The sequence below is a fragment of the Talpa europaea genome (genome assembly GCF_964194135.1).
Source record: "Talpa europaea genome assembly, chromosome: 9".
NCBI lineage: Eukaryota > Metazoa > Chordata > Mammalia > Eulipotyphla > Talpidae > Talpa > Talpa europaea.
Window position 1 is genome coordinate 76623350 of NC_140076.1, and position 17519 is coordinate 76640868.

At 54.5% G+C, this 17519-nt stretch overlaps 1 protein-coding gene across 1 annotated transcript; it reads right to left on the reverse strand.

Annotated features, from left to right (window-relative positions):
* Nucleotides 1-380: 380 nt before the first annotated feature.
* Nucleotides 381-12270, reverse strand: RHBG (Rh family B glycoprotein; the record flags this gene model as incomplete). Its single annotated transcript, XM_084243763.1, has 10 exons — nt 381-449; nt 613-686; nt 1622-1743; nt 2243-2376; nt 2501-2638; nt 2914-3080; nt 4614-4761; nt 4885-5035; nt 5498-5684; nt 12084-12270. The coding sequence occupies 10 exons, from the start codon at nt 12268-12270 to the stop codon at nt 381-383; spliced, it is 1377 nt and encodes a 458-aa protein (XP_084099889.1).
* Nucleotides 12271-17519: the final 5249 nt, after the last annotated feature.

Consider the following 17519-nt stretch of genomic DNA (forward strand, 5'->3'; position numbering starts at 1 on the left):
CTTAGAGCCAGGCCCTGGCTCAGAGCTCACAGTGACCGTGTGGTGCTGGCTCTGTGGGGTCAGAACTCATTGGGTGCCTCATCTGTGTCCCCTTCTACCCACATTCACAGGTTGGTGGGGTGGTGGCATGCGGTTATGGTGAGGTTCTCCCCCTGACCACAGCCGCCTATGGCCCTGCTCCTCTACACCTCCCCGTGTCTCCCCAGTCTTCTAAGGCCCCTCCCCCAATTGTGCCTATAGAAAGGAAGCCTCTTCTAGCTCATGGCTTCTTTTTTGTAGCAGGAGGAAAGTGAGCTAGAAAAGAAGAGCTTCCCAGAGTTCATCAATAGCCAATCATCATCTTCTAAAAGGAGAGTGTCCTCTCGGGGGCTGGAAGCAAGTTAGGCCCGAGTATCTGGTTCCTCAGCCCTCAGGGGTCCCTGGGCCTCATCCTCATGCTCCCCAGGCACCTGGAAGGCAAGGGCGGGAATCAGGTGAAGGGGGAGCTCCGGAGAGCGGAAGGCCACAGCCAAGAAGTACAACACTCCAGAGAAGAGAGAGCAGGCAGGGCAGGAAGGAGGCAGAGTGAGGGGGAGTGGACCCAGGGCCTGAGGGGCGGCGACTCCCACTCACCTCCCAGTAAATCTGGTCCTCATAGCACTGGGAGTCCGGTGGGGAGCCCAGGAAGGGCAGCTTCAGCAGGAGTCCTGGTGTAGGAAGGGAGGGCATGTGAGACTTCTCGCCACCCCAGAGGGCACAGAGGGCCAGTAGGCAAGGGCACGTGAAGGTTGCAGCTGGGTTTTTCCAGCACCTGCTCTGCACTGGGCCTGTGCAGAGCGCTTGCCCACATTACCTTCCTGGGCAATCACAGCAGCCCTGCAAAATGGGTATGATCTGTGATCCCTGTAGTGCAGGGAACTCAGGTTCACAGACGTTAAGGAACTGGCTCAAGTCGGTAAAGGTTAAAATTGTGATTCTGTCGTGAAGCACAACTGCTGAGCTTTCTGTGGCCTCCTACACTGGGGTGCAGAAAGTGTTTATTGAATAAATGAGTAATTCAATGAGTGCATGAGCTCAACTTTGTCGGAGAATGGAAATCTGCAGGTGAGAGCAGGAGGGTGGGGGACACGGAACCGCAGGTTTTATTTCGAATGCCGAGAGGACTAAGGTCAGACGTCAAGAAGGCTGACCTGAGCCGGCATCTGGGGGCAGCTCTCTCTGTGGCAGGTTTGTGTGCTGGGTCTAGTGGTGAGTCAGGCGGCCCCTTCCCTCCCGCCCCTTCTGGGTCTCATCCTGAGGTTGGGCTGCCCTCTAGTGGGCGGAGGGAGCCGCAGCAGGAAGCAGTGGAACCAGAGCAGAGGGACCCAGCGGAGGCACCTAGCCGCCTCCCCACCCTTCCTTGGCACCAGGAGGGAGCAAATGTCCATCTTCTCCTTCATGCCTGGGGGAGGTTACCCCTGAACTCTACAACCCCACCCCTCACCTGGCACAAAGCAGGCACTCAGTAAGTACCTGTGAGTGAACAAATGATGGTCAGAGGGATGGGATCCTTTGGCCCTTCCTCTGGAGAACGCCCTCTCCTCAATCCCCTGCCCTCCCTGGACCTCCCTCCAGGTCTCTGTGCCCAGCCAAGGTCACTCACCTCCAAATCCCCCACCCACAGAGGCAAACATGAGTGTGACGAACAGCCCGAAGAGCTGGTACACGGCCTGAGACTTGGCGCTGCGCTGTCCCTCAGCTATGAGCGGGAACACGGTCTCCAGGCTGTGGGGAGACCGGGTTTGGAGAGACAGAGAGACAGCCAGGCTGGCCGTGGCAGCCATGCACCATGCAGCAGCAGCCGGCCTGAACACCCGCCCCCACTGAACACCCGCCCCCACCCAACACCCCGATCTGCACCCTTACCAATGGACACCTATTTACCTTCCAAGACTTGGTTTAAGGGTCACTTTCCCCTGCCCTCTCCTCTGAGCCCCGGGTACAAAATTGATACTGAGTCCTCATATCTTACTGAGCCCTTTGAATCATTTTTCAATGACCTTCTGCTGCATTTGACTGAGGCCCAAGGAGACAGAACCCAGTTGGTCTTATTTACTTCAATTTCCTCAGCTCCCAGGATATGGATGAATGAATGAATGAATGAATGAATGAATGAATGAAAATAGACACTCTTTTTTGCTGGTCCACTAAGGGGGTAGAGAGTGACAAAGATCACTCCCAGGGACAAGGACCACAGTATGAGTGTGTGTGGGGGTGAACTTACCCATCTCCGTAAACGTCATGGGTGGCCAGCCAGGCTACAAGGACCCCCAGGAGGGCACCCAGGACCCCTGGCATCCCATGGAGGTTGTGAACGCCACATGTGTCTTGGACTTTGAATTTTGACTCCAGGATGGGCTGGAGGACAAGACACAATAAGTCTCATGCGCCCCCTCTCGCCCTGACCCTGGACCATGGGAGAGGTGAAAGGAAGGTGCCAACAACCCCCTTGTTCTTCCCAGAGCCCGAGAGAGATCTGTACCGTGAAGAACTTGTACCCCAGTGTGGAGACAGTCCCAGCCAGGAAACCAGCTACAAGCGCCCCAAACGGTGTCAGCATCATTTCTCCTGCCGTCCCCACCACCACCCCTCCAGCCAGTGCTGCATTCTGGATATGGACCTAAGGAAGCAGGAAAAAGCAAGGCGCCAGGGGCGCGAGACATTTTTAGAAGGTCACCTGCACCCAGACAACCCCTTCAACCACAGTGGCATCTGTTGCTTCCAGAAATTTCTCCACCATCTAACCTCTGACCCTTCAGCTATAGGGTCATCCCCTCCCCTCTGGCCCACTGCTTCCAGAGCAGAGGAGCCCCCTCTGCCTGCACCCCTGGAGAAGTGGCCTTGCCAGGACCCAGGCGCCCCCTCTCCTCCCACCCCTCCCTCTACTCCTCATACCATATCCAGCCGCCCATCCCCCCCGACAAGGGCTGACAAAGCGAAGGTGCTGAGGGTGCTCGCAGTCAGGGAGTAATAAGTGTTGAGGGCTGTCCGGTGCTGCCCGTCCCCCAGAGTGGTCGGTGCAGAGTTGAAGCTTGGCCAGAAGATCCACAGGAAGATGGTCCCTAAGTGGTGGGCAGGCAGCTGAGTGAGAGGAGTGGCTCCCCTGCCAGGTCCAAGCTACCATTGCATGCAAGTCACCTACTCTCAGCAGCTGTTTGCTCATCTGTAAAATGGGGGCTTCAGTACTGAGCTCACAGGATGAGGGTGATGTGAAGGACACAGCCCATGGCTGAGCAGGCACTAAATGTTAAACACATGGTAGCCACCACAGGTGCAGGCATGAGGAGTGAAAACAGGAGTGAAAACCAGGGCTTGAGGGTTTTTTTTTTTAAGTATCAGAAAAGGAAGGGAAAAAGAGACAAAGGTCCCTCATATCAAGCACTAAACTAGGTACTTCCTAGTTAGATCAGGAAAATAATTTGTTTTATAACTTCAGTTCCCCCTAGAGGGTGGGCCTTACAAGGTACAGAAGAGGCCTCTGCCACCTGGCACTAGCTGGGGTGCTCTCAACACCTGTGTGCCCTTGCAAGGTCCCCATGTGGCCCCGGAGGGAGAGGGGGAGAAGCTGAGGGACAAGGTGAGGGACCCTGTAGGCTAGGCTGGCATGGCAAGGAGGCTCGAGGGACCGTCCCCCAGTTCTGAGTGGTCCTCGGGGTGCAATATAACGTCTCCCTGCAACCCTACGGGCAGTGAAATTGACTGCACGCATGCGCACGTCCTCTGAAGAGAGTTTAGGCGGGAATCGAGGAAGAGGATGGAGCTGGATGGAGCTGAGAGGCAGAGGCCTGAGGAAGTAAGCTGCCCGGGAAGGCACAGACAGTTTAGAGAAGCCTTTGGACTTGAAGCCAAACTTATCTGCGTCTCAAAGGGCAAGGAAGCCTCGGCTGACCTAAGGTTCCTCGTGCTCTATTTCACAACAAACCCAGGGTAGCAGGAAATAAACAATCAACCTCCTCTCTCTTTCATGTAAGAATAAGCATTTCAGTCACGATTGAGTACTGCCTGCAAAAAATTTCTTTTCCTGGCTCATTTCTGAAGGCAGAGAAGCAGAAGACATGTGCTCAGAGAGGCAGGTGGCAGCAGGTGCTCCCGGGTCACACCTTGCTGCTCCCGGGTGTCTGCACCCTGCCTCTCCCGCCCTGAGAGCACAGTGGCAGCAGGAAACCCAGGGGCAGATGTGCTGATAAGAGGGGAAAGGCAAGTCTGGCTGGTGGCCAGAGTGGGGGACCGTGAGTGGGAGGAAGGACAGAGTGGCCAAGCCCTGCTAGGGTGGTGATAGCAGGGTAAAGAGTCCGCCTGTAGCTTGTGGGTGGTGGGGACCTGGAGGGTTTTAAGCAGGGATTGGTGTGATCAGATGTGGACCTGGGCATGTGCGTAGCCCAGAGCTGAGTCCTAAGAACCTGCTATCAAACTAAGGAGAAAGATGAGTATAGATCCCAGGCGCTTACGGCAAAACCCAAATCAGAAGGGAGCTTCCAGGCAGAGCCTCGAGGGACAGGTGGCACCCCGAGACCATGCCTGGAGATGGTCCTTTCCAGCAAGATCGGGGGCATCTGGAAGAGCCTCCCACCCCACCCCACCTCAGCAGGCCTCACCAATCATGGCAAACAGGTCCGAATGGTAGACAGAGCCCTGGCGATGCTTGCTCTTCTCCAGCTGGGGCCTGTAGAGGACCCGGGAGAGGACCAGCCCGAAGTAGGCACCAAAGGTGTGAATAGTCATGGAGCCCCCTGCGTCCCTCACCTGGAGAGGGGGAGCTGAGCTGGAGGGGCAACTCCAAGCGCTACTCCCCATCCCCACCCCATATTTTCCCAGCCTGGTCCTGGCCACCCTCACCCTTGACCCCTCCCCCACATCCAGACTCACCCCCAGGACATTGAGGAGCACATACTCGTTGACACCAAACAGCGCCACCTCCAGCAGGGCCATGAGCAGCAGCTGTGCTGGCCCCGTCTTGCCCAGCACGGCCCCAAAGGAGATGAGCACGGCCCCAGCACAGAAGTCAGCGTTGATCATGCTGGGGGAGGGGCATGGGATAGGCGGGTGAAGGAGGCACCAGGACAGCGCATGGGGAGGTGAGTGGGGCAGAGGTCAAAGCTCCCCATTGGCAGGTGGGAAGGGGGTGCCTCTCCTTTTTTGCAGATGAGGAAACCAAGTCTTGGAGGTTCTGTGATTTCTCGAACTAAACCCACGAAAGTGGAAGAACCAGCTCTTGAACCAGGAGCTCCCCTAAACCCTGCTCTCTATTTCCCATGAAGCTCTCCAGTCTCCCAATTGCTCTTGGGTAATTAGGGGCCTGAAGAAATGGGGAGGTGTGGTTGAGAGTGTGGGTTGAGGAGGGGAGAAGAAATCGGGCTATGAGAACAGGCAGAGCACCTTAGAAACCCAGTGACAGGTCAGAAACCCAGGTCAGGAGGCCAACATGAAGGACAGGGATCTCCGGCTACACCCAGGAGTGAGCACAGGGCCTGCTGCCCACCTCTCCACGCCAACATGGATGTGGCCGCCGTGGAAGGAATGGAAGAAGCCCTGGACGAGGGTGGCCCACTGCAGGGCAAAGGCAGCCAGGAGGAAGGTGAAGCCCACGCTGCTGAAGCCGTAGCGCTGCAGGAAGGCCATGAGGAAGCCGAACCCCACGAAGACCATGGTGTGCACGTCCTGGAAGCCTGTGGGGCATTTGGAGCTGCTCTGGCCACCACCCGGCACCACCTGTGCCCCCAGAGCTCACCAGCCAGGGCCACTCTAGACTGGAGGTGAGCCTATAAAACTCCCCAGGCATGGCGGTGCCTCCCAGCCTGGCCCCTATCTGCCCCCCCACTCCCCGCCACCCATGAGAACTGGCCAGCTCTGGGCGGCAAGATCAGACCAGCCCTGCTGTCTCCAAGTCACTGCAAGGGCTCAGAGCCTCCGGCTCGCTTCTCTGTGCCCACACGTTTGCCTGGTCCCTGGCTCTCTCTCTCTTTTTTTTTTTTTTTTTTAAAAGATTTATTTATTTATTTATACAAGCACTGGGGACAGTCAGAAGCGCAGGAGGGTGAGAGAATTTACCAGAGCCAGAGCGGGGAGCAGAACGGGCAGAAGGACCGAAATACACTGCTGAGGGGAGCAGCGGGCAGCAGGAGAGGTCTGCGCGCCATGTGGGACCCTCACCCGGTGTCCGGGGACCTGGCTCTCTTAAACACCAACCTGTGTGCCCTCCTGCTGCAGCCTCTGCCCTTCCATGTGCCAGTCTCTTTCCCTTCAGGCTGGCAAGTCCTTCTTGATGTCTAACCTCCATCCCTCAGACCTCAGATTCTGTACCTCTCCATTTTTAAGATTTAAGTGATTTTTTTAAAAAGAATTATTTTATTTATTTATGCAAACATGAGCTAAAGTGTGAGGTGCAGGGAGATGAGAGGATTCACCAGAGACAGATTGGAGAACAGAACAGGCAGACTGACTGGAATACACTGCTGAGGGGAGCAGCGAGTGAGACAAGAGAGGTCTGCTGCGCCATGTGGGTAGCTCCCTGGCCAGGGATCGAACTCGTGCTGCAGTGACTGCGGACAGCTTCATAGTGCTGTGCTTAACGCCCCCCCCCCAACCTGGGAGGTTCCCAAATGATTTTTTTAAAATAACATGAAATAGCTTTAAATTGTTAAGAGATTGACTACCTAAGGGGAAAGGAATTAAGGGGGACAGAGCTGCTGAGATGCACAACTTCAATGTAAATGATACCACCCTAGGAAAGGAATTTTGCTTTTTAGTCTTTTTAGTTTTTTCCCCTATAGTCTAAATATTTTAATTTTATAGATGAGTTACTTGAGTTTTTTAGTGTTAGTGTGTGGCTGGGCAGGGAGACTTGGGATCTTTTCTGTTTGCTTTCTCTTTTGTAGCACAATGCATAAAAAAAGCTGAGCTAATAAAAATAATATATGGTAATATTGAAAATGGGATAAAGACCAATACTTTGCCCTAGTATTCATTTGCTCTGTGCTTCCCCCTATCTACTTATAAATAAGATTAGAAACATAACCTCCTGTGATGCTCAGCCAGGGCATCCGGCCACGTTTCCTCTGTCTGGGCTTCGTACATCTAGTAACCCCATGGTGCACCTTTGATTTTAATCAAGAGACACTGGAAGAGGGCCTCCCCGGTGGCGCAGCAGCGGTTGAGCGCCGCGCTGCGAAGCTGTCCACAGACTGCTGCGCTGGTTTGATTCCCCTCCGACCAGGGAGAACCTCACATGGGGCATCAGACCTCTCCTGCCTCACCCGCTGCTCCCCTCAGCAGTGTATTTCAGTGGATCCACCTGTTCTGCTCCCCACTCTGTCTCTGGTGAGTCCTCTCACGGACCCCCTGCACCTCTGGCCTGACCTAGTTCTTGTGTGCATAAATAAATAAATCTTTTTTAAAAATTGAAAAATAAAGCCCCTCTTGAGTATCTCTCAGAACTTAGTGCTGGGAAATGTCACCACCCCTGAGAACCAGCTGCTTCCCCACACTCGGATGACAGATAAGTACCAAGCACCAAACATCAGGATCTGGAAGTGATGCTACCCGGTGGCAGCCACAGCCCTGTCCTCAGGAGCGTGGAAGACAGACATGGAGAACCGTTCTAGGAGCACCCGTCACTGATCACATGTCCCCTTTCTCTCGGCAGCTTGGAAGCACAGACTACCCCGTAACGGCAGCTGCAGCACCTGTCTACCCTGCCAGTGTTCATTATTTGTGCTCTGCTTCACTTTTCTTGTTCTTCGACGAGTGTTTTGGCTGTAAGTGACCTTAAACCTCTTGTAGAAAAAGTCATGGTCACCTTTTTTTGTTTAACATGATGTACCAACTGGTCAAAAATATATTATTGAGGGCCTCCCCGGTGGCGCAGCGGTTGAGCGCTGGGTTGCGAAGCTGCCCGCGGCCTCTGCGGCGCCGGTTGGATCCCCGGCTGCTCCCCGACCACGGGAGGAGGGTCCCACATGGCGCGCAGACCTCTCCTGCCGCCCGCTGCTCCCCTCAGCAGTGTACTTCGGTCCTTCTGCCTGCTCTGCTCCCCGCTCTGGCTCTGGTGAATTCTCTCACCCTCCCGCGCTTCTGACTGTGCCCAGTGCTTGTATAAATAAATAAATAAATCTTTAAAATATATATATATTATTGAACCTTAAAGTGCAGTCATAACTTTGAGAAAGCCCACTTTTCTGGTTTTCTTCGTGTTACCTATGGAGTGAAAGGAAAGGAGTCTGCAGCCCTGGGCAGAGGGGTGTGCTGCGGTGAAGGTCTGTAGTTCAGCTGCAGCCCCAGCAGCTGAGCGGAGCGAGGGCCTGCGGGCCCTGGAGCCTCAGTAGATGTGCCACTTCTCCAGCTCTGCCCGCTCCCCAGAGCACCCAGCTCTGTCTCCCTCCAGCTTAAAACAGGAAAGGACAGGCATCAGGCAGGACTCAGCCCGCTGCCCAGGTTATTTCAGAATTCATTGCCTGACTTCTTTTTCTCTTATGCAAATAGTAGGGTGTCCTGTCTGTTCTCATGCCAAGGACAGCAAGATAAGGAGGGGGGTTGGGTCACAGGGCTCTGTGTCCATTACACACTGAAACCACCCCAGAATTGGTCTTGAATGACAATAATATTTACACCTCCCACCCCAAGGTTGTTTGGAATAAAAACTCAATCCCTTGCAACTGGAGTCTAATCATCAAGAAATCTCCCTCCCTGGACAACATTCCATGCAGACACACTCCGGGGTGGTGGGGGAGATGGGGCTGTTCCAGCTGGAGGCAGGGAGATGGATAAGATGACCCCTCAACATTCCCCTGCCAACCCCCCGCACCCATTGGTTCTGGAGAAGATGAAAACCCTCGAAAGGCACCTATCGCCCTCCCGCTTTCCCTTCCTGCGCCTCCCTAAACCCACCAGATGACTTCTAAGTGAGACAAGACTGCAGGACTGGGGAGCAGTTAAAGCTGAGATGGAGCTGGATTTACATTCCCTCTGACCTTCGCTCTGGCTATGCAACTTGGGCAGACATGGCCCTCTCTGAGCTGCATTTTCCTTTTCTGTTAGCTGGGGGTACAAAATATGAGGAGCAGGGAGAAGGGAACAGAGAGCTGGAAGGGCCCATTTCCCCCCCACCATACTCTACCTCTGGACTTAACCTCCTCAGCCTCAGTTTCTCCATCTTTGTCTATCTCATAGACTGAGACAATGCATGTGCCGCCCTAGATATGTGGTATATCTAGAACATGGGAGACACGTGAAAGGGTGTTGTTATAAATCTGGGGCAACTTCATCTCAGAATGAGGAGGTTGCCCACCTAGGGAGAGATCTGGGCACCAGCCTCTAAGAGGCTAGTCAGGGCTACATTCTCCTAGAAGTAGCCTCAGACTGCCCTGGTCCCCTTCCTCCTCATCTTCCCAGAAGATCCTGGTCCCTTCTAGCCAAAATCCCCTCCCTGCAAGTCAGACCCTGGAGCTGTATAAAAAAGGATGGCTCCAGGGCCTTCCTGGTGGTGTAGGGGGTTTAGACACAGCCTATGATGCTATCCGCAGCCACTGCAGTACGAGTTCCATCCCCAGCCAGGGAGCTGCCACATGGCGCAGCAGACCTCTCCTGTCTTGCCCGCTGCTCCCCTCAGCAGTGTGTTTCAGTCAGTCTGCCTGTTCTGTTCCCCACTCTGTCTCTGGTGAATCCTCTCACCCCCACACCTCTGGCCTGTACCCCAGTTCTTGTATGCATCAATAAATAAATCTTAAAAAAAAAGGATGTCTCCGTACTTTTTCTTAGAACCCTTTCTCAGGTTTGCTTCTGTGGTTCCTGTAATCTTGCTCTTTCCCCCTCTTTCCCTCTTTCTTCTTGCCTCATGGGATAAGATGTTTGCAATATAGGGGAAAGGCTGTGGATGGGGAATAGAGAGATCCGGTTCCAGCCTGGCTCACTTGCTCTATGAGCTTGGGTGGTCATATGACCTCATTGGCTCTCCACATCTGAGAGGAGTGGACCAGGTGGGCTCTGAGGGCCCTTCCTGGAGAAATAACAGAGAGCCCCTCGAGCAGCCATCCCTTGGCACTGGCCAGTCCCACAGCTCAACACCAGCTGCAGAACTGCCTTTCATCTCCTGCATCAAAGGGCAGGGGTCATGCCCCTCTGGCCCCGGTCCCTTTCCCTGGACTCAGGGACAGTTGAAGACCCGGCACATCAAAGCCCAGGCTCCAGGGACCTCACACCTCCCTCCCCCCACCTTTCCCCACACCAAGGTTCTAAGTCCACTGAGATAGAAACTAAGGCGGAAAAAGAGGTAGGATTCCCACGGTTTCCTTCATTGTGTCCAGGGATGAAAAGCTGGGTGTCCAAGGAGAGCCGCCATCACAGTAGAGGGACAAGAGGTTGGGAGAGGGTCTCCCCTGGTCGCACAGCAGTAGAGCGCTGGGCTGCGAAGCTACCCGCAGCCTCTGCAGCACTGGTTCGATCCCCAGCTTCTGGAGAGGGCCCCATAAGGCATGCAGACCTCTCCTGCTGTGCCCGCTGCTCCCCTCAGCAGTGCATTTCATCAGTCTGCTTGTTCTGTTTCCTGCTCTGGCTCTGGTGAATCCTCTCACCCTCCCACACTTCTGACTGTACCCAGTGCTTGTATAAATAAATAAATAAATCTTTAAAAAAAAAAAAAAGAGGTTTGGGAGGGTTCAGGAAAGACTTTGAAACAAGCAGGTTTTGGGGACTTGAGTGAGGCCCATGGAAGAAGTGGGTGGGGGTTCATGGCAGGTAGCCAGGTCTGACCCTTACTTATTTCAAGAAGAGAAAATCTGGCCTCTCCTGGACTGTTCCCTCCCAACTCCCTATCTCTCTCAATAAATGCATGACCCCAAGAATCTGCCATCCCAGCTTCTAGGCTCACCTTTTCCAGAGATGGGGGTGAAATAAGGAGATGGCAGAGACCCCTCTTGCTTAGTAAGGCTGGGGACCTGATCTTTCATGCCCACCCGCCCTCCAGCACTGTGAGCTTCATTTTGTTGTTGTTGGGGTTGGGACAGGGTCAGCCGGGGTCAGCCAGCCACCAGTTCTGCATGCAGAAGTAGGGTAATAACAGTCTGGGTTTGTTGTTTGTTTGTTTTTTAATAGGAGATTCCCATAACCTGGGCCTTGCTTGAATGCATACCTTCAAACTGAAGCATCCTTCCCAACATTGCCCAGATGGGGGAAACTGAGGCTTAGAAAAGATCTGCCCAAGCATTTGTGATGAAGTCTGGGAGATCTGGTGTCCTTGGTCCCAGATGCTCTGGGCTCCAGCACATGGTTGGGTCCACAACCTTGAGGGAGAGGCTCTTTCTCCAGCAAGGTCCAGGGGGTTCACGCTCCCCAGCCTGGACTTTATCAGCAGACAAGTAAGCTATGTACAAGAGGCTTAGGGTGCCTGAGTCCTATCTACTCCCAGCTCTGTCAACTCACTTGATGGATGATCATGAGCAAGCCACAGCCCCTTTGAGCCTCAGCTTCCTCACCTGTGAAACGGGCTAATGGCCCTGCCATGCCTCCCTCCCAGGACTGAGGCTGCTGTTCTGTAGTTGCCTGTTAAGTAGTCTCATTTTCTCTCTGACTCTGGAAGAACCAGCTTTGGGGGCTAGAGAAGAAATGCCTGCATCCTACTAGTCTTGACTGCCTTCACAGCTAATGCCTGCCATTACCTCCTTCTGCATCTGGTCCCCTACCTCCCCTGCCCAAAAGGATTCTCTTTTCTGTGGTCAGACAGGGTGGAGGCCCTAGAAAAGGCAAAGCCCAGCAAAGCTGGGTCATATCTGGCTTCAAATCCCAAATCCCTCAATTCTGACATTGTCAACGTGGACTTAACCTCTGAGCCTCAGTTTCCCCATCTTTGTCTACCACATAGACTAAGTGAGAAAATGCATGTACCACCCTCAGATATAAATCTGGAACATGGCAGACACTGGAAAGGGTGTTATTATAAATCTGGCGCACCTTCATCTCAGAGCAAAAGGGTTGCCCACCTAGGGATAGATCTGGGTACCCAAGTGCCCCCTCCCAAGACACCGGGGAAGTCAGGATCATTGCTCCCCGCACGCCCTGACCCGACCCGCACTCACTTGGGTAACGAAAGTAAAATTCATTGTCGGCGTTAGTGTGATTGCCCCAGTGCCAGAGGGCAGCGTCGGTTTCGTGGTTGTAGCGGACAAAGACCGCAAAGAGTATGGCGGTGGCGCCCTGGAGGAGGAGACACAGCAGGGGCAGCTGCAGTCGCCGGCTCCCGGCGCGGCGTGGGGACCCGGCCATGGGACGGTGGCAGTCAGCCTCGGGCTGGGGCTCCTGGAGAGCTGGCGAAGCAGACACTTGCGGGGCGGGCCGGGCTGGTTTCACTGGAGCCGGGCCCCGCCCACCTGGGCCCCGCCCCCACAAGCCAGGCCCCGCCCCCGAGTTGGCTAAGCGTGGGGCAGGTTCTGGCCAGAGCCCGCCCTGCCTGGGTAGGAGATGGGTGCGGGGGGGTCTGGGCAGAAGGTCTGCGTGGGAGCAAGGATCGGGAGGCCACCCGCAGATCCTGTCTCTCTTGGGCGTCTGACCCTGGCTCTGTCCAGGGCAGGACAGGTCCTTGGAAATGACCCTGGAAAGGTGCTCTGTGTTCTGCACAACTGTCGATCTGGAGACAGGGGAAAGAGAAGGGACCTGCCCCCTCAAACGTGATGTTCTTTAGAGGGTTTCCCAAAGAATAAGTGACCTTGAAAGGCCTGGGTCTGGCCCTCCAGAGTTAACACAGGAGAGTAGAGGGATTACTCAGTCTTTCCCCAAAAGCAAAAGCAAGATGGAGACTGGAGATAAAGAGACTTCTCTCCAAGCATTGATATTAACCTGGTGGCGGATGTCTGAGTCTCAGCAGTGGAGTTCTTTAACCCCCTCCAAACCTCCTCCACCTCTTCACCCCCCATCTGCACCCCACCACAGTATAGCTAGCAGGCTGTGCTCCTGGGTCCCCTGCGGGGCCCGGGGTGGCTATGAGAGGCCTGGACCAACTCTGCAGCTGGAAGGGAGGGAAGCTAGATGCAGCTAGTTAGACTCCCTTAACGGTCAGGAGCTGGCTGTCACACAAGCAAGGTCTGCTTTCATGGAGATCATGGGATACAACCAGCCAGGAGACAGGCGTTTATTGAACACTTGCTGTGACCCAGGCTTCAGAGATGAGACAAATGGCCCTGAGAAGCCATTGTCCAGTTGAGAGAGACACTTAGGAAGGGATTCAATTACCACTGGGGAAACCCCTAAGCTGTGGGGACCCAAGAAGAGAGGCTGCAGGCCCTGCAGAGGTGAGGGAGGGGACAAAGATAGAGGGCTGCTTCCTCTCCTAATCTCTCCTGTGTCTGCTGGGAGTCTAGAAGAAAAACTTAGAAACTGGGCAAGTGAAGAAAGGAGGGAAAGTTTCTAGAAGGGGACTGGCATAGACATATGCCTGGCCTGTGAGTGTCCAGTGTGTTCAGGAACTGAGGCCTGGGGTGGGGAGTCTAGAAAGGACTTCAAGGCAGGGCAGGCTCTACTGAGGCACAGGGCCTTCACCAGTTGTGGACCAGAGGACTCCAGACAGGTGGAGGACTCTGGCACTATTGTGCTTGACTCCTGCAGGTCAGAGGGCCTTCAAAAATAAGGGAAACTGAAGGCCAGTCTTAGTAGGCTTAGTAGGCTAACTGGAGTGAGGCGCTCTGTCTACACTGCTGCGCAGCTGACTCAGGGAGCTGTTGTGTGGAAGAGACAAAGGTGCCCCAGACCCCAGCCTGAAGGAAGAGTTGCTATCCCCAGGGTGGGTGGTCTCGGCCCATAGGGGCAACCACTCCCCAGAGCAGATGCAGGGTGGGGCTTCCCCTTCTCAGGAGTGTCAGACATGGGGTAACAGTGGAGGCCCTGACTCCACTCTGTACCTCCCCTCCTGTCCCTAGTTCACCTCCTCCGCTCAAGGGCTTGAGCCCCCAACCCAGAATGGGCTCTGGGGAACATTTGGATTTTAGGCCTATAGCTTCCTAAGTGCCCCGCCAGGCAGGCTTGGGAGGCGGGGCCAGCGTCTGGGTGGCAGCCTCTGGTGATACTGCTCCCAGCAGTCCACACAGGCTCTCTGGCCCCAGTGGCCCCTGGCCCCTGGCCCAAAGTCTGTCTCTCACTCCTTGGTCAGCAGGGAGGCTGTTTTCTAGCTCCTGTGGGGGATGGGGGTGGGAAGGTGTCTGGTCAGCAGCCTTTGGATATTAATTCTTGGATAATTCGGCATCTGGGATACCCCCCGCCACCCCCCAGGGCCAGCCTTCTGCTGCAGAGATGCAGCCTGCCTTTCTGAGGCCTGGTTGGAAGTGGGGTGGCTCTGGGTTGCCCAGGCAGGGACCATACAGGCCCTGCAAGAAGAGCTTGCAAAAGCTGCAGAACCAGAGAGCAAGGAGGAATGAGCAGGGCCTTCTTAGCATCTTCTGGCTGCCTCCTCCCTGATTCCAGCTTTCCCCATCACTTCTCATCCTTTGTCTCTCCTATTGTCTCTCAATGTCTCTGTATCTAAAATTTCCCTTCTCCTCTGTTGCTCATTCAACACCAACTTAGTGCCAACCTTAGGCCAACCTGAGGTTCTAGTCAGCATATGTAACTAGGTAGGGTCCTGGAAGCGGGAGTCCCTGGCAGGTGCTTACCCTTTGTTTGCTAGATGGTGGGGAGGCCTAAAGGGAGCCCCGGGATAGGGCCAGGATAGCAGGGCCAGCCTCTGGAGAAATTTGGGCAACAGCTATTTCCCAACCTGGATGCCAGCTGGTATCACTCCTGGCCCAGCAGAAAGCAAGACCCTGACATCCTCCTCTTCTGAGCTTCCCTCTTTTTCCACCCTCCTCCTGAGGGCTCCCAGGGCCACTGTCTGCCAGGCTCAGTCCATGGTTTTCTTTTGGGTCACCGAGTTATAGTAGTGCCCTTGGTCCTTCCTCCAGCCTCCCATCACCCTAAAGTTCTGATGGAATGGAGAGCTTCATCTCTCACTCTCCCCCCTACCCCAGACATCCTTTGCAGGGCCCCTGACTCTGCCACCAGCTCCCATCCTGCCTGGCCTGGGGTCTGCCCAATCTTTGACTTCCCATCTCATTTCCAGCTGTGACCAGTCAAGTGCATGAAGTGTGACCAAGGGGAACCAATGCCTGCTGCCTGCCCTGGCCCAGCCTGGCCAGGCTGTTCCTGGGCCCAGGGCTCAGGTTACTGAGTAACTAGGGGCTGCACTCTACTCAGTGCACCTCCTCCTTTCCTACTCCCTGCTTTCTTGGCTCAGGATTCCCCAAAGTCTCTCAGCTCCTTTTGTTTCATTGAACTGTCCCCAGTGTTTATGGGGAACAGAATAAGAAAGTAGCAAAGCACCAGAATCTTTAAGACACTTGTTGATGCATTCACACATGCGTGTATTCATTCATGCAACACATCTTTGCTCTAAGACCTCAGGCAAGCTACTGAGTCCTTTTTGAGGCTCCTTGTCTGCAGGACTAACACTACTCCCCCTGTGGAATTGCTGTAAGGATCACAAGTAGTTGATGCAGAGTACTGGCATTTTTGTAAGCTCTCGACAGATGCCGTGGTTATTATTCTTCTTTCAGTAGAGAGGGCCAGTGGGCCACTGACCCCAGTGCGCTGTGGGTGCAGGGCATTTGTAAGGACAGAGCTGATGGAGGGACAGACATGACTTCCAAGTGTTCTGGAGGGGAGAACAGCAGGGCCCAGGGGCCTAGGCCAAACACACTCAGGATGGACTCTCATACCCTCAGTCCCAGTGAAGTAACAACTCCTGAATCAAGGAGATTTGGGGGAAAGCAGAGTCTTCCTCCTTTCAACAAACATATTGAGCTCCTACTGTGTTCCAGGCACTGTGCTAGAAGATAGAGACCTGCCTGGGGACAAGAGCGCCCCCTGGGGGCATGTGAATGAATAAGCAGGCAATCATTGTGCGGAGGGATATCAAGTGCGAGACAGGTCCTGTGAGGCCCTAACCTATGATGCAGGTGGTTAGTGCAGACTTCCCAGCTTGCCCAGATGGGGAGAGACAGTCTCAGCGCCTGAGGCCTGACAGCAGCCCTCCTGCGATGGACTGATTCTTGCCTGTCCTGCTGGGCGGTCATCATCAATTCCTGAGCAGCAAAAGTTTTGAAAGACAGCGAAGTGCCAAAGGTAAGAGCGTGACCTCACAATGAGAGGGACATAAGTCAGAGTCCCAGCTCTGCCCCAAAGAGCTTTTGAACAAGTTGCCTCCATGCCCGGAACCTGCGCTTCCTGCCTCTGCTTGCTCCACCAGGGCACAGACCTGCCCTTTGCCTCCAGCAGTAGTCAGGGCTAGTCCTGTGAACAAGGAAGTGAGTACATCTTGGCTTGCTGTTTCTTGCTTTTCCTTGTCTTCCTCCTATCCTAGCCTTAGGGGGACATTGCTCATTGCTGGGGACTTAGGAAAATGGGCCCTCGTGCCTTCGTTTTGAAAATAAAAGGAAGTGTGCTTAGTTAATTCTCAAGCACCTGACTGGAGAAAAAGCCAGAAGGGAATCCTGGGTTCAGTGGCCTTGCTTCTAGGAATGAGTCACATGGAGGCGACCACAGTTAAAGGGGGGTAGGGAGGTGAGAAGCCACACACCCCCAACCCAGTTTTTCTTCTGCCATTCTCCCAAGGATTGCACCTCCATCAGCGAAGCAAACAAAACCACACAGGGCCTGGAGCAGCCAGGGAAGCTGGCTCAATCCCACCAATTCCCTCTGCCAGGAGCTCTTGGCCAAAAACCCTGGAATTGGGGCCTTGCCTGCCCCATCCTCCCATGCCCACCCAAACATGAGTGATTTCTTGATGAACCCTCTCTCCTCTGGAGAGGGAGTATCTGAAAAGGAATGTGTGAGCGGAAGCTGGGACAGAACCATCGTGAAGGCTGGAAGCACTTCTCTGGCCAGGGCCTGGTGAGAGACCTGGCCCAGCAGGGTAGGAGCAGGGGGCATAGGTGGTGACGTGGGTGGTGACAAGCACTCACAGCAGCAGAGGAGGGACCAGACTGGGCTGTGAACACAGGAGATTTTGGTCCCTTGTACCTCTCCATTTAGGGATGAGGGCTGTTTCAGCCTCACATTCTTGGCAGGCTCCTGAGACCCAGGAGAGAAGTGCGCTCTGGGCTCTAAGTGCTGTCAGGCCAAAGTGTTCAGCCATTCATTTCACAGCCATTTATTGAGCCATGCATTGCAAGGCCCACCCCGAAGACACAGCCGTGCACAAAGAGACACCACCACTACCCTCATGGAGCTGCCATTCCTGTGGGAACAACACACAATAAACACACACACAGAGATATACAGTGTCCTAAAGGCTTGAAGAAAATAAAGCTGGGCGTGAGGCTCAAGTGGATTGCAAGGCAAGGCCTCGGGAGAGAGAGGCAGGAAGTGAGAGGGCATTTTACAGACATCTGGGCAGGGCAAATGTGCTGCCCCTTGCACAGCAATGAGGGCAGCCTGGCAATGGGGGGCACGGGAGAAGGGGGGACGCCACACATAGGGCTCAAGACCCT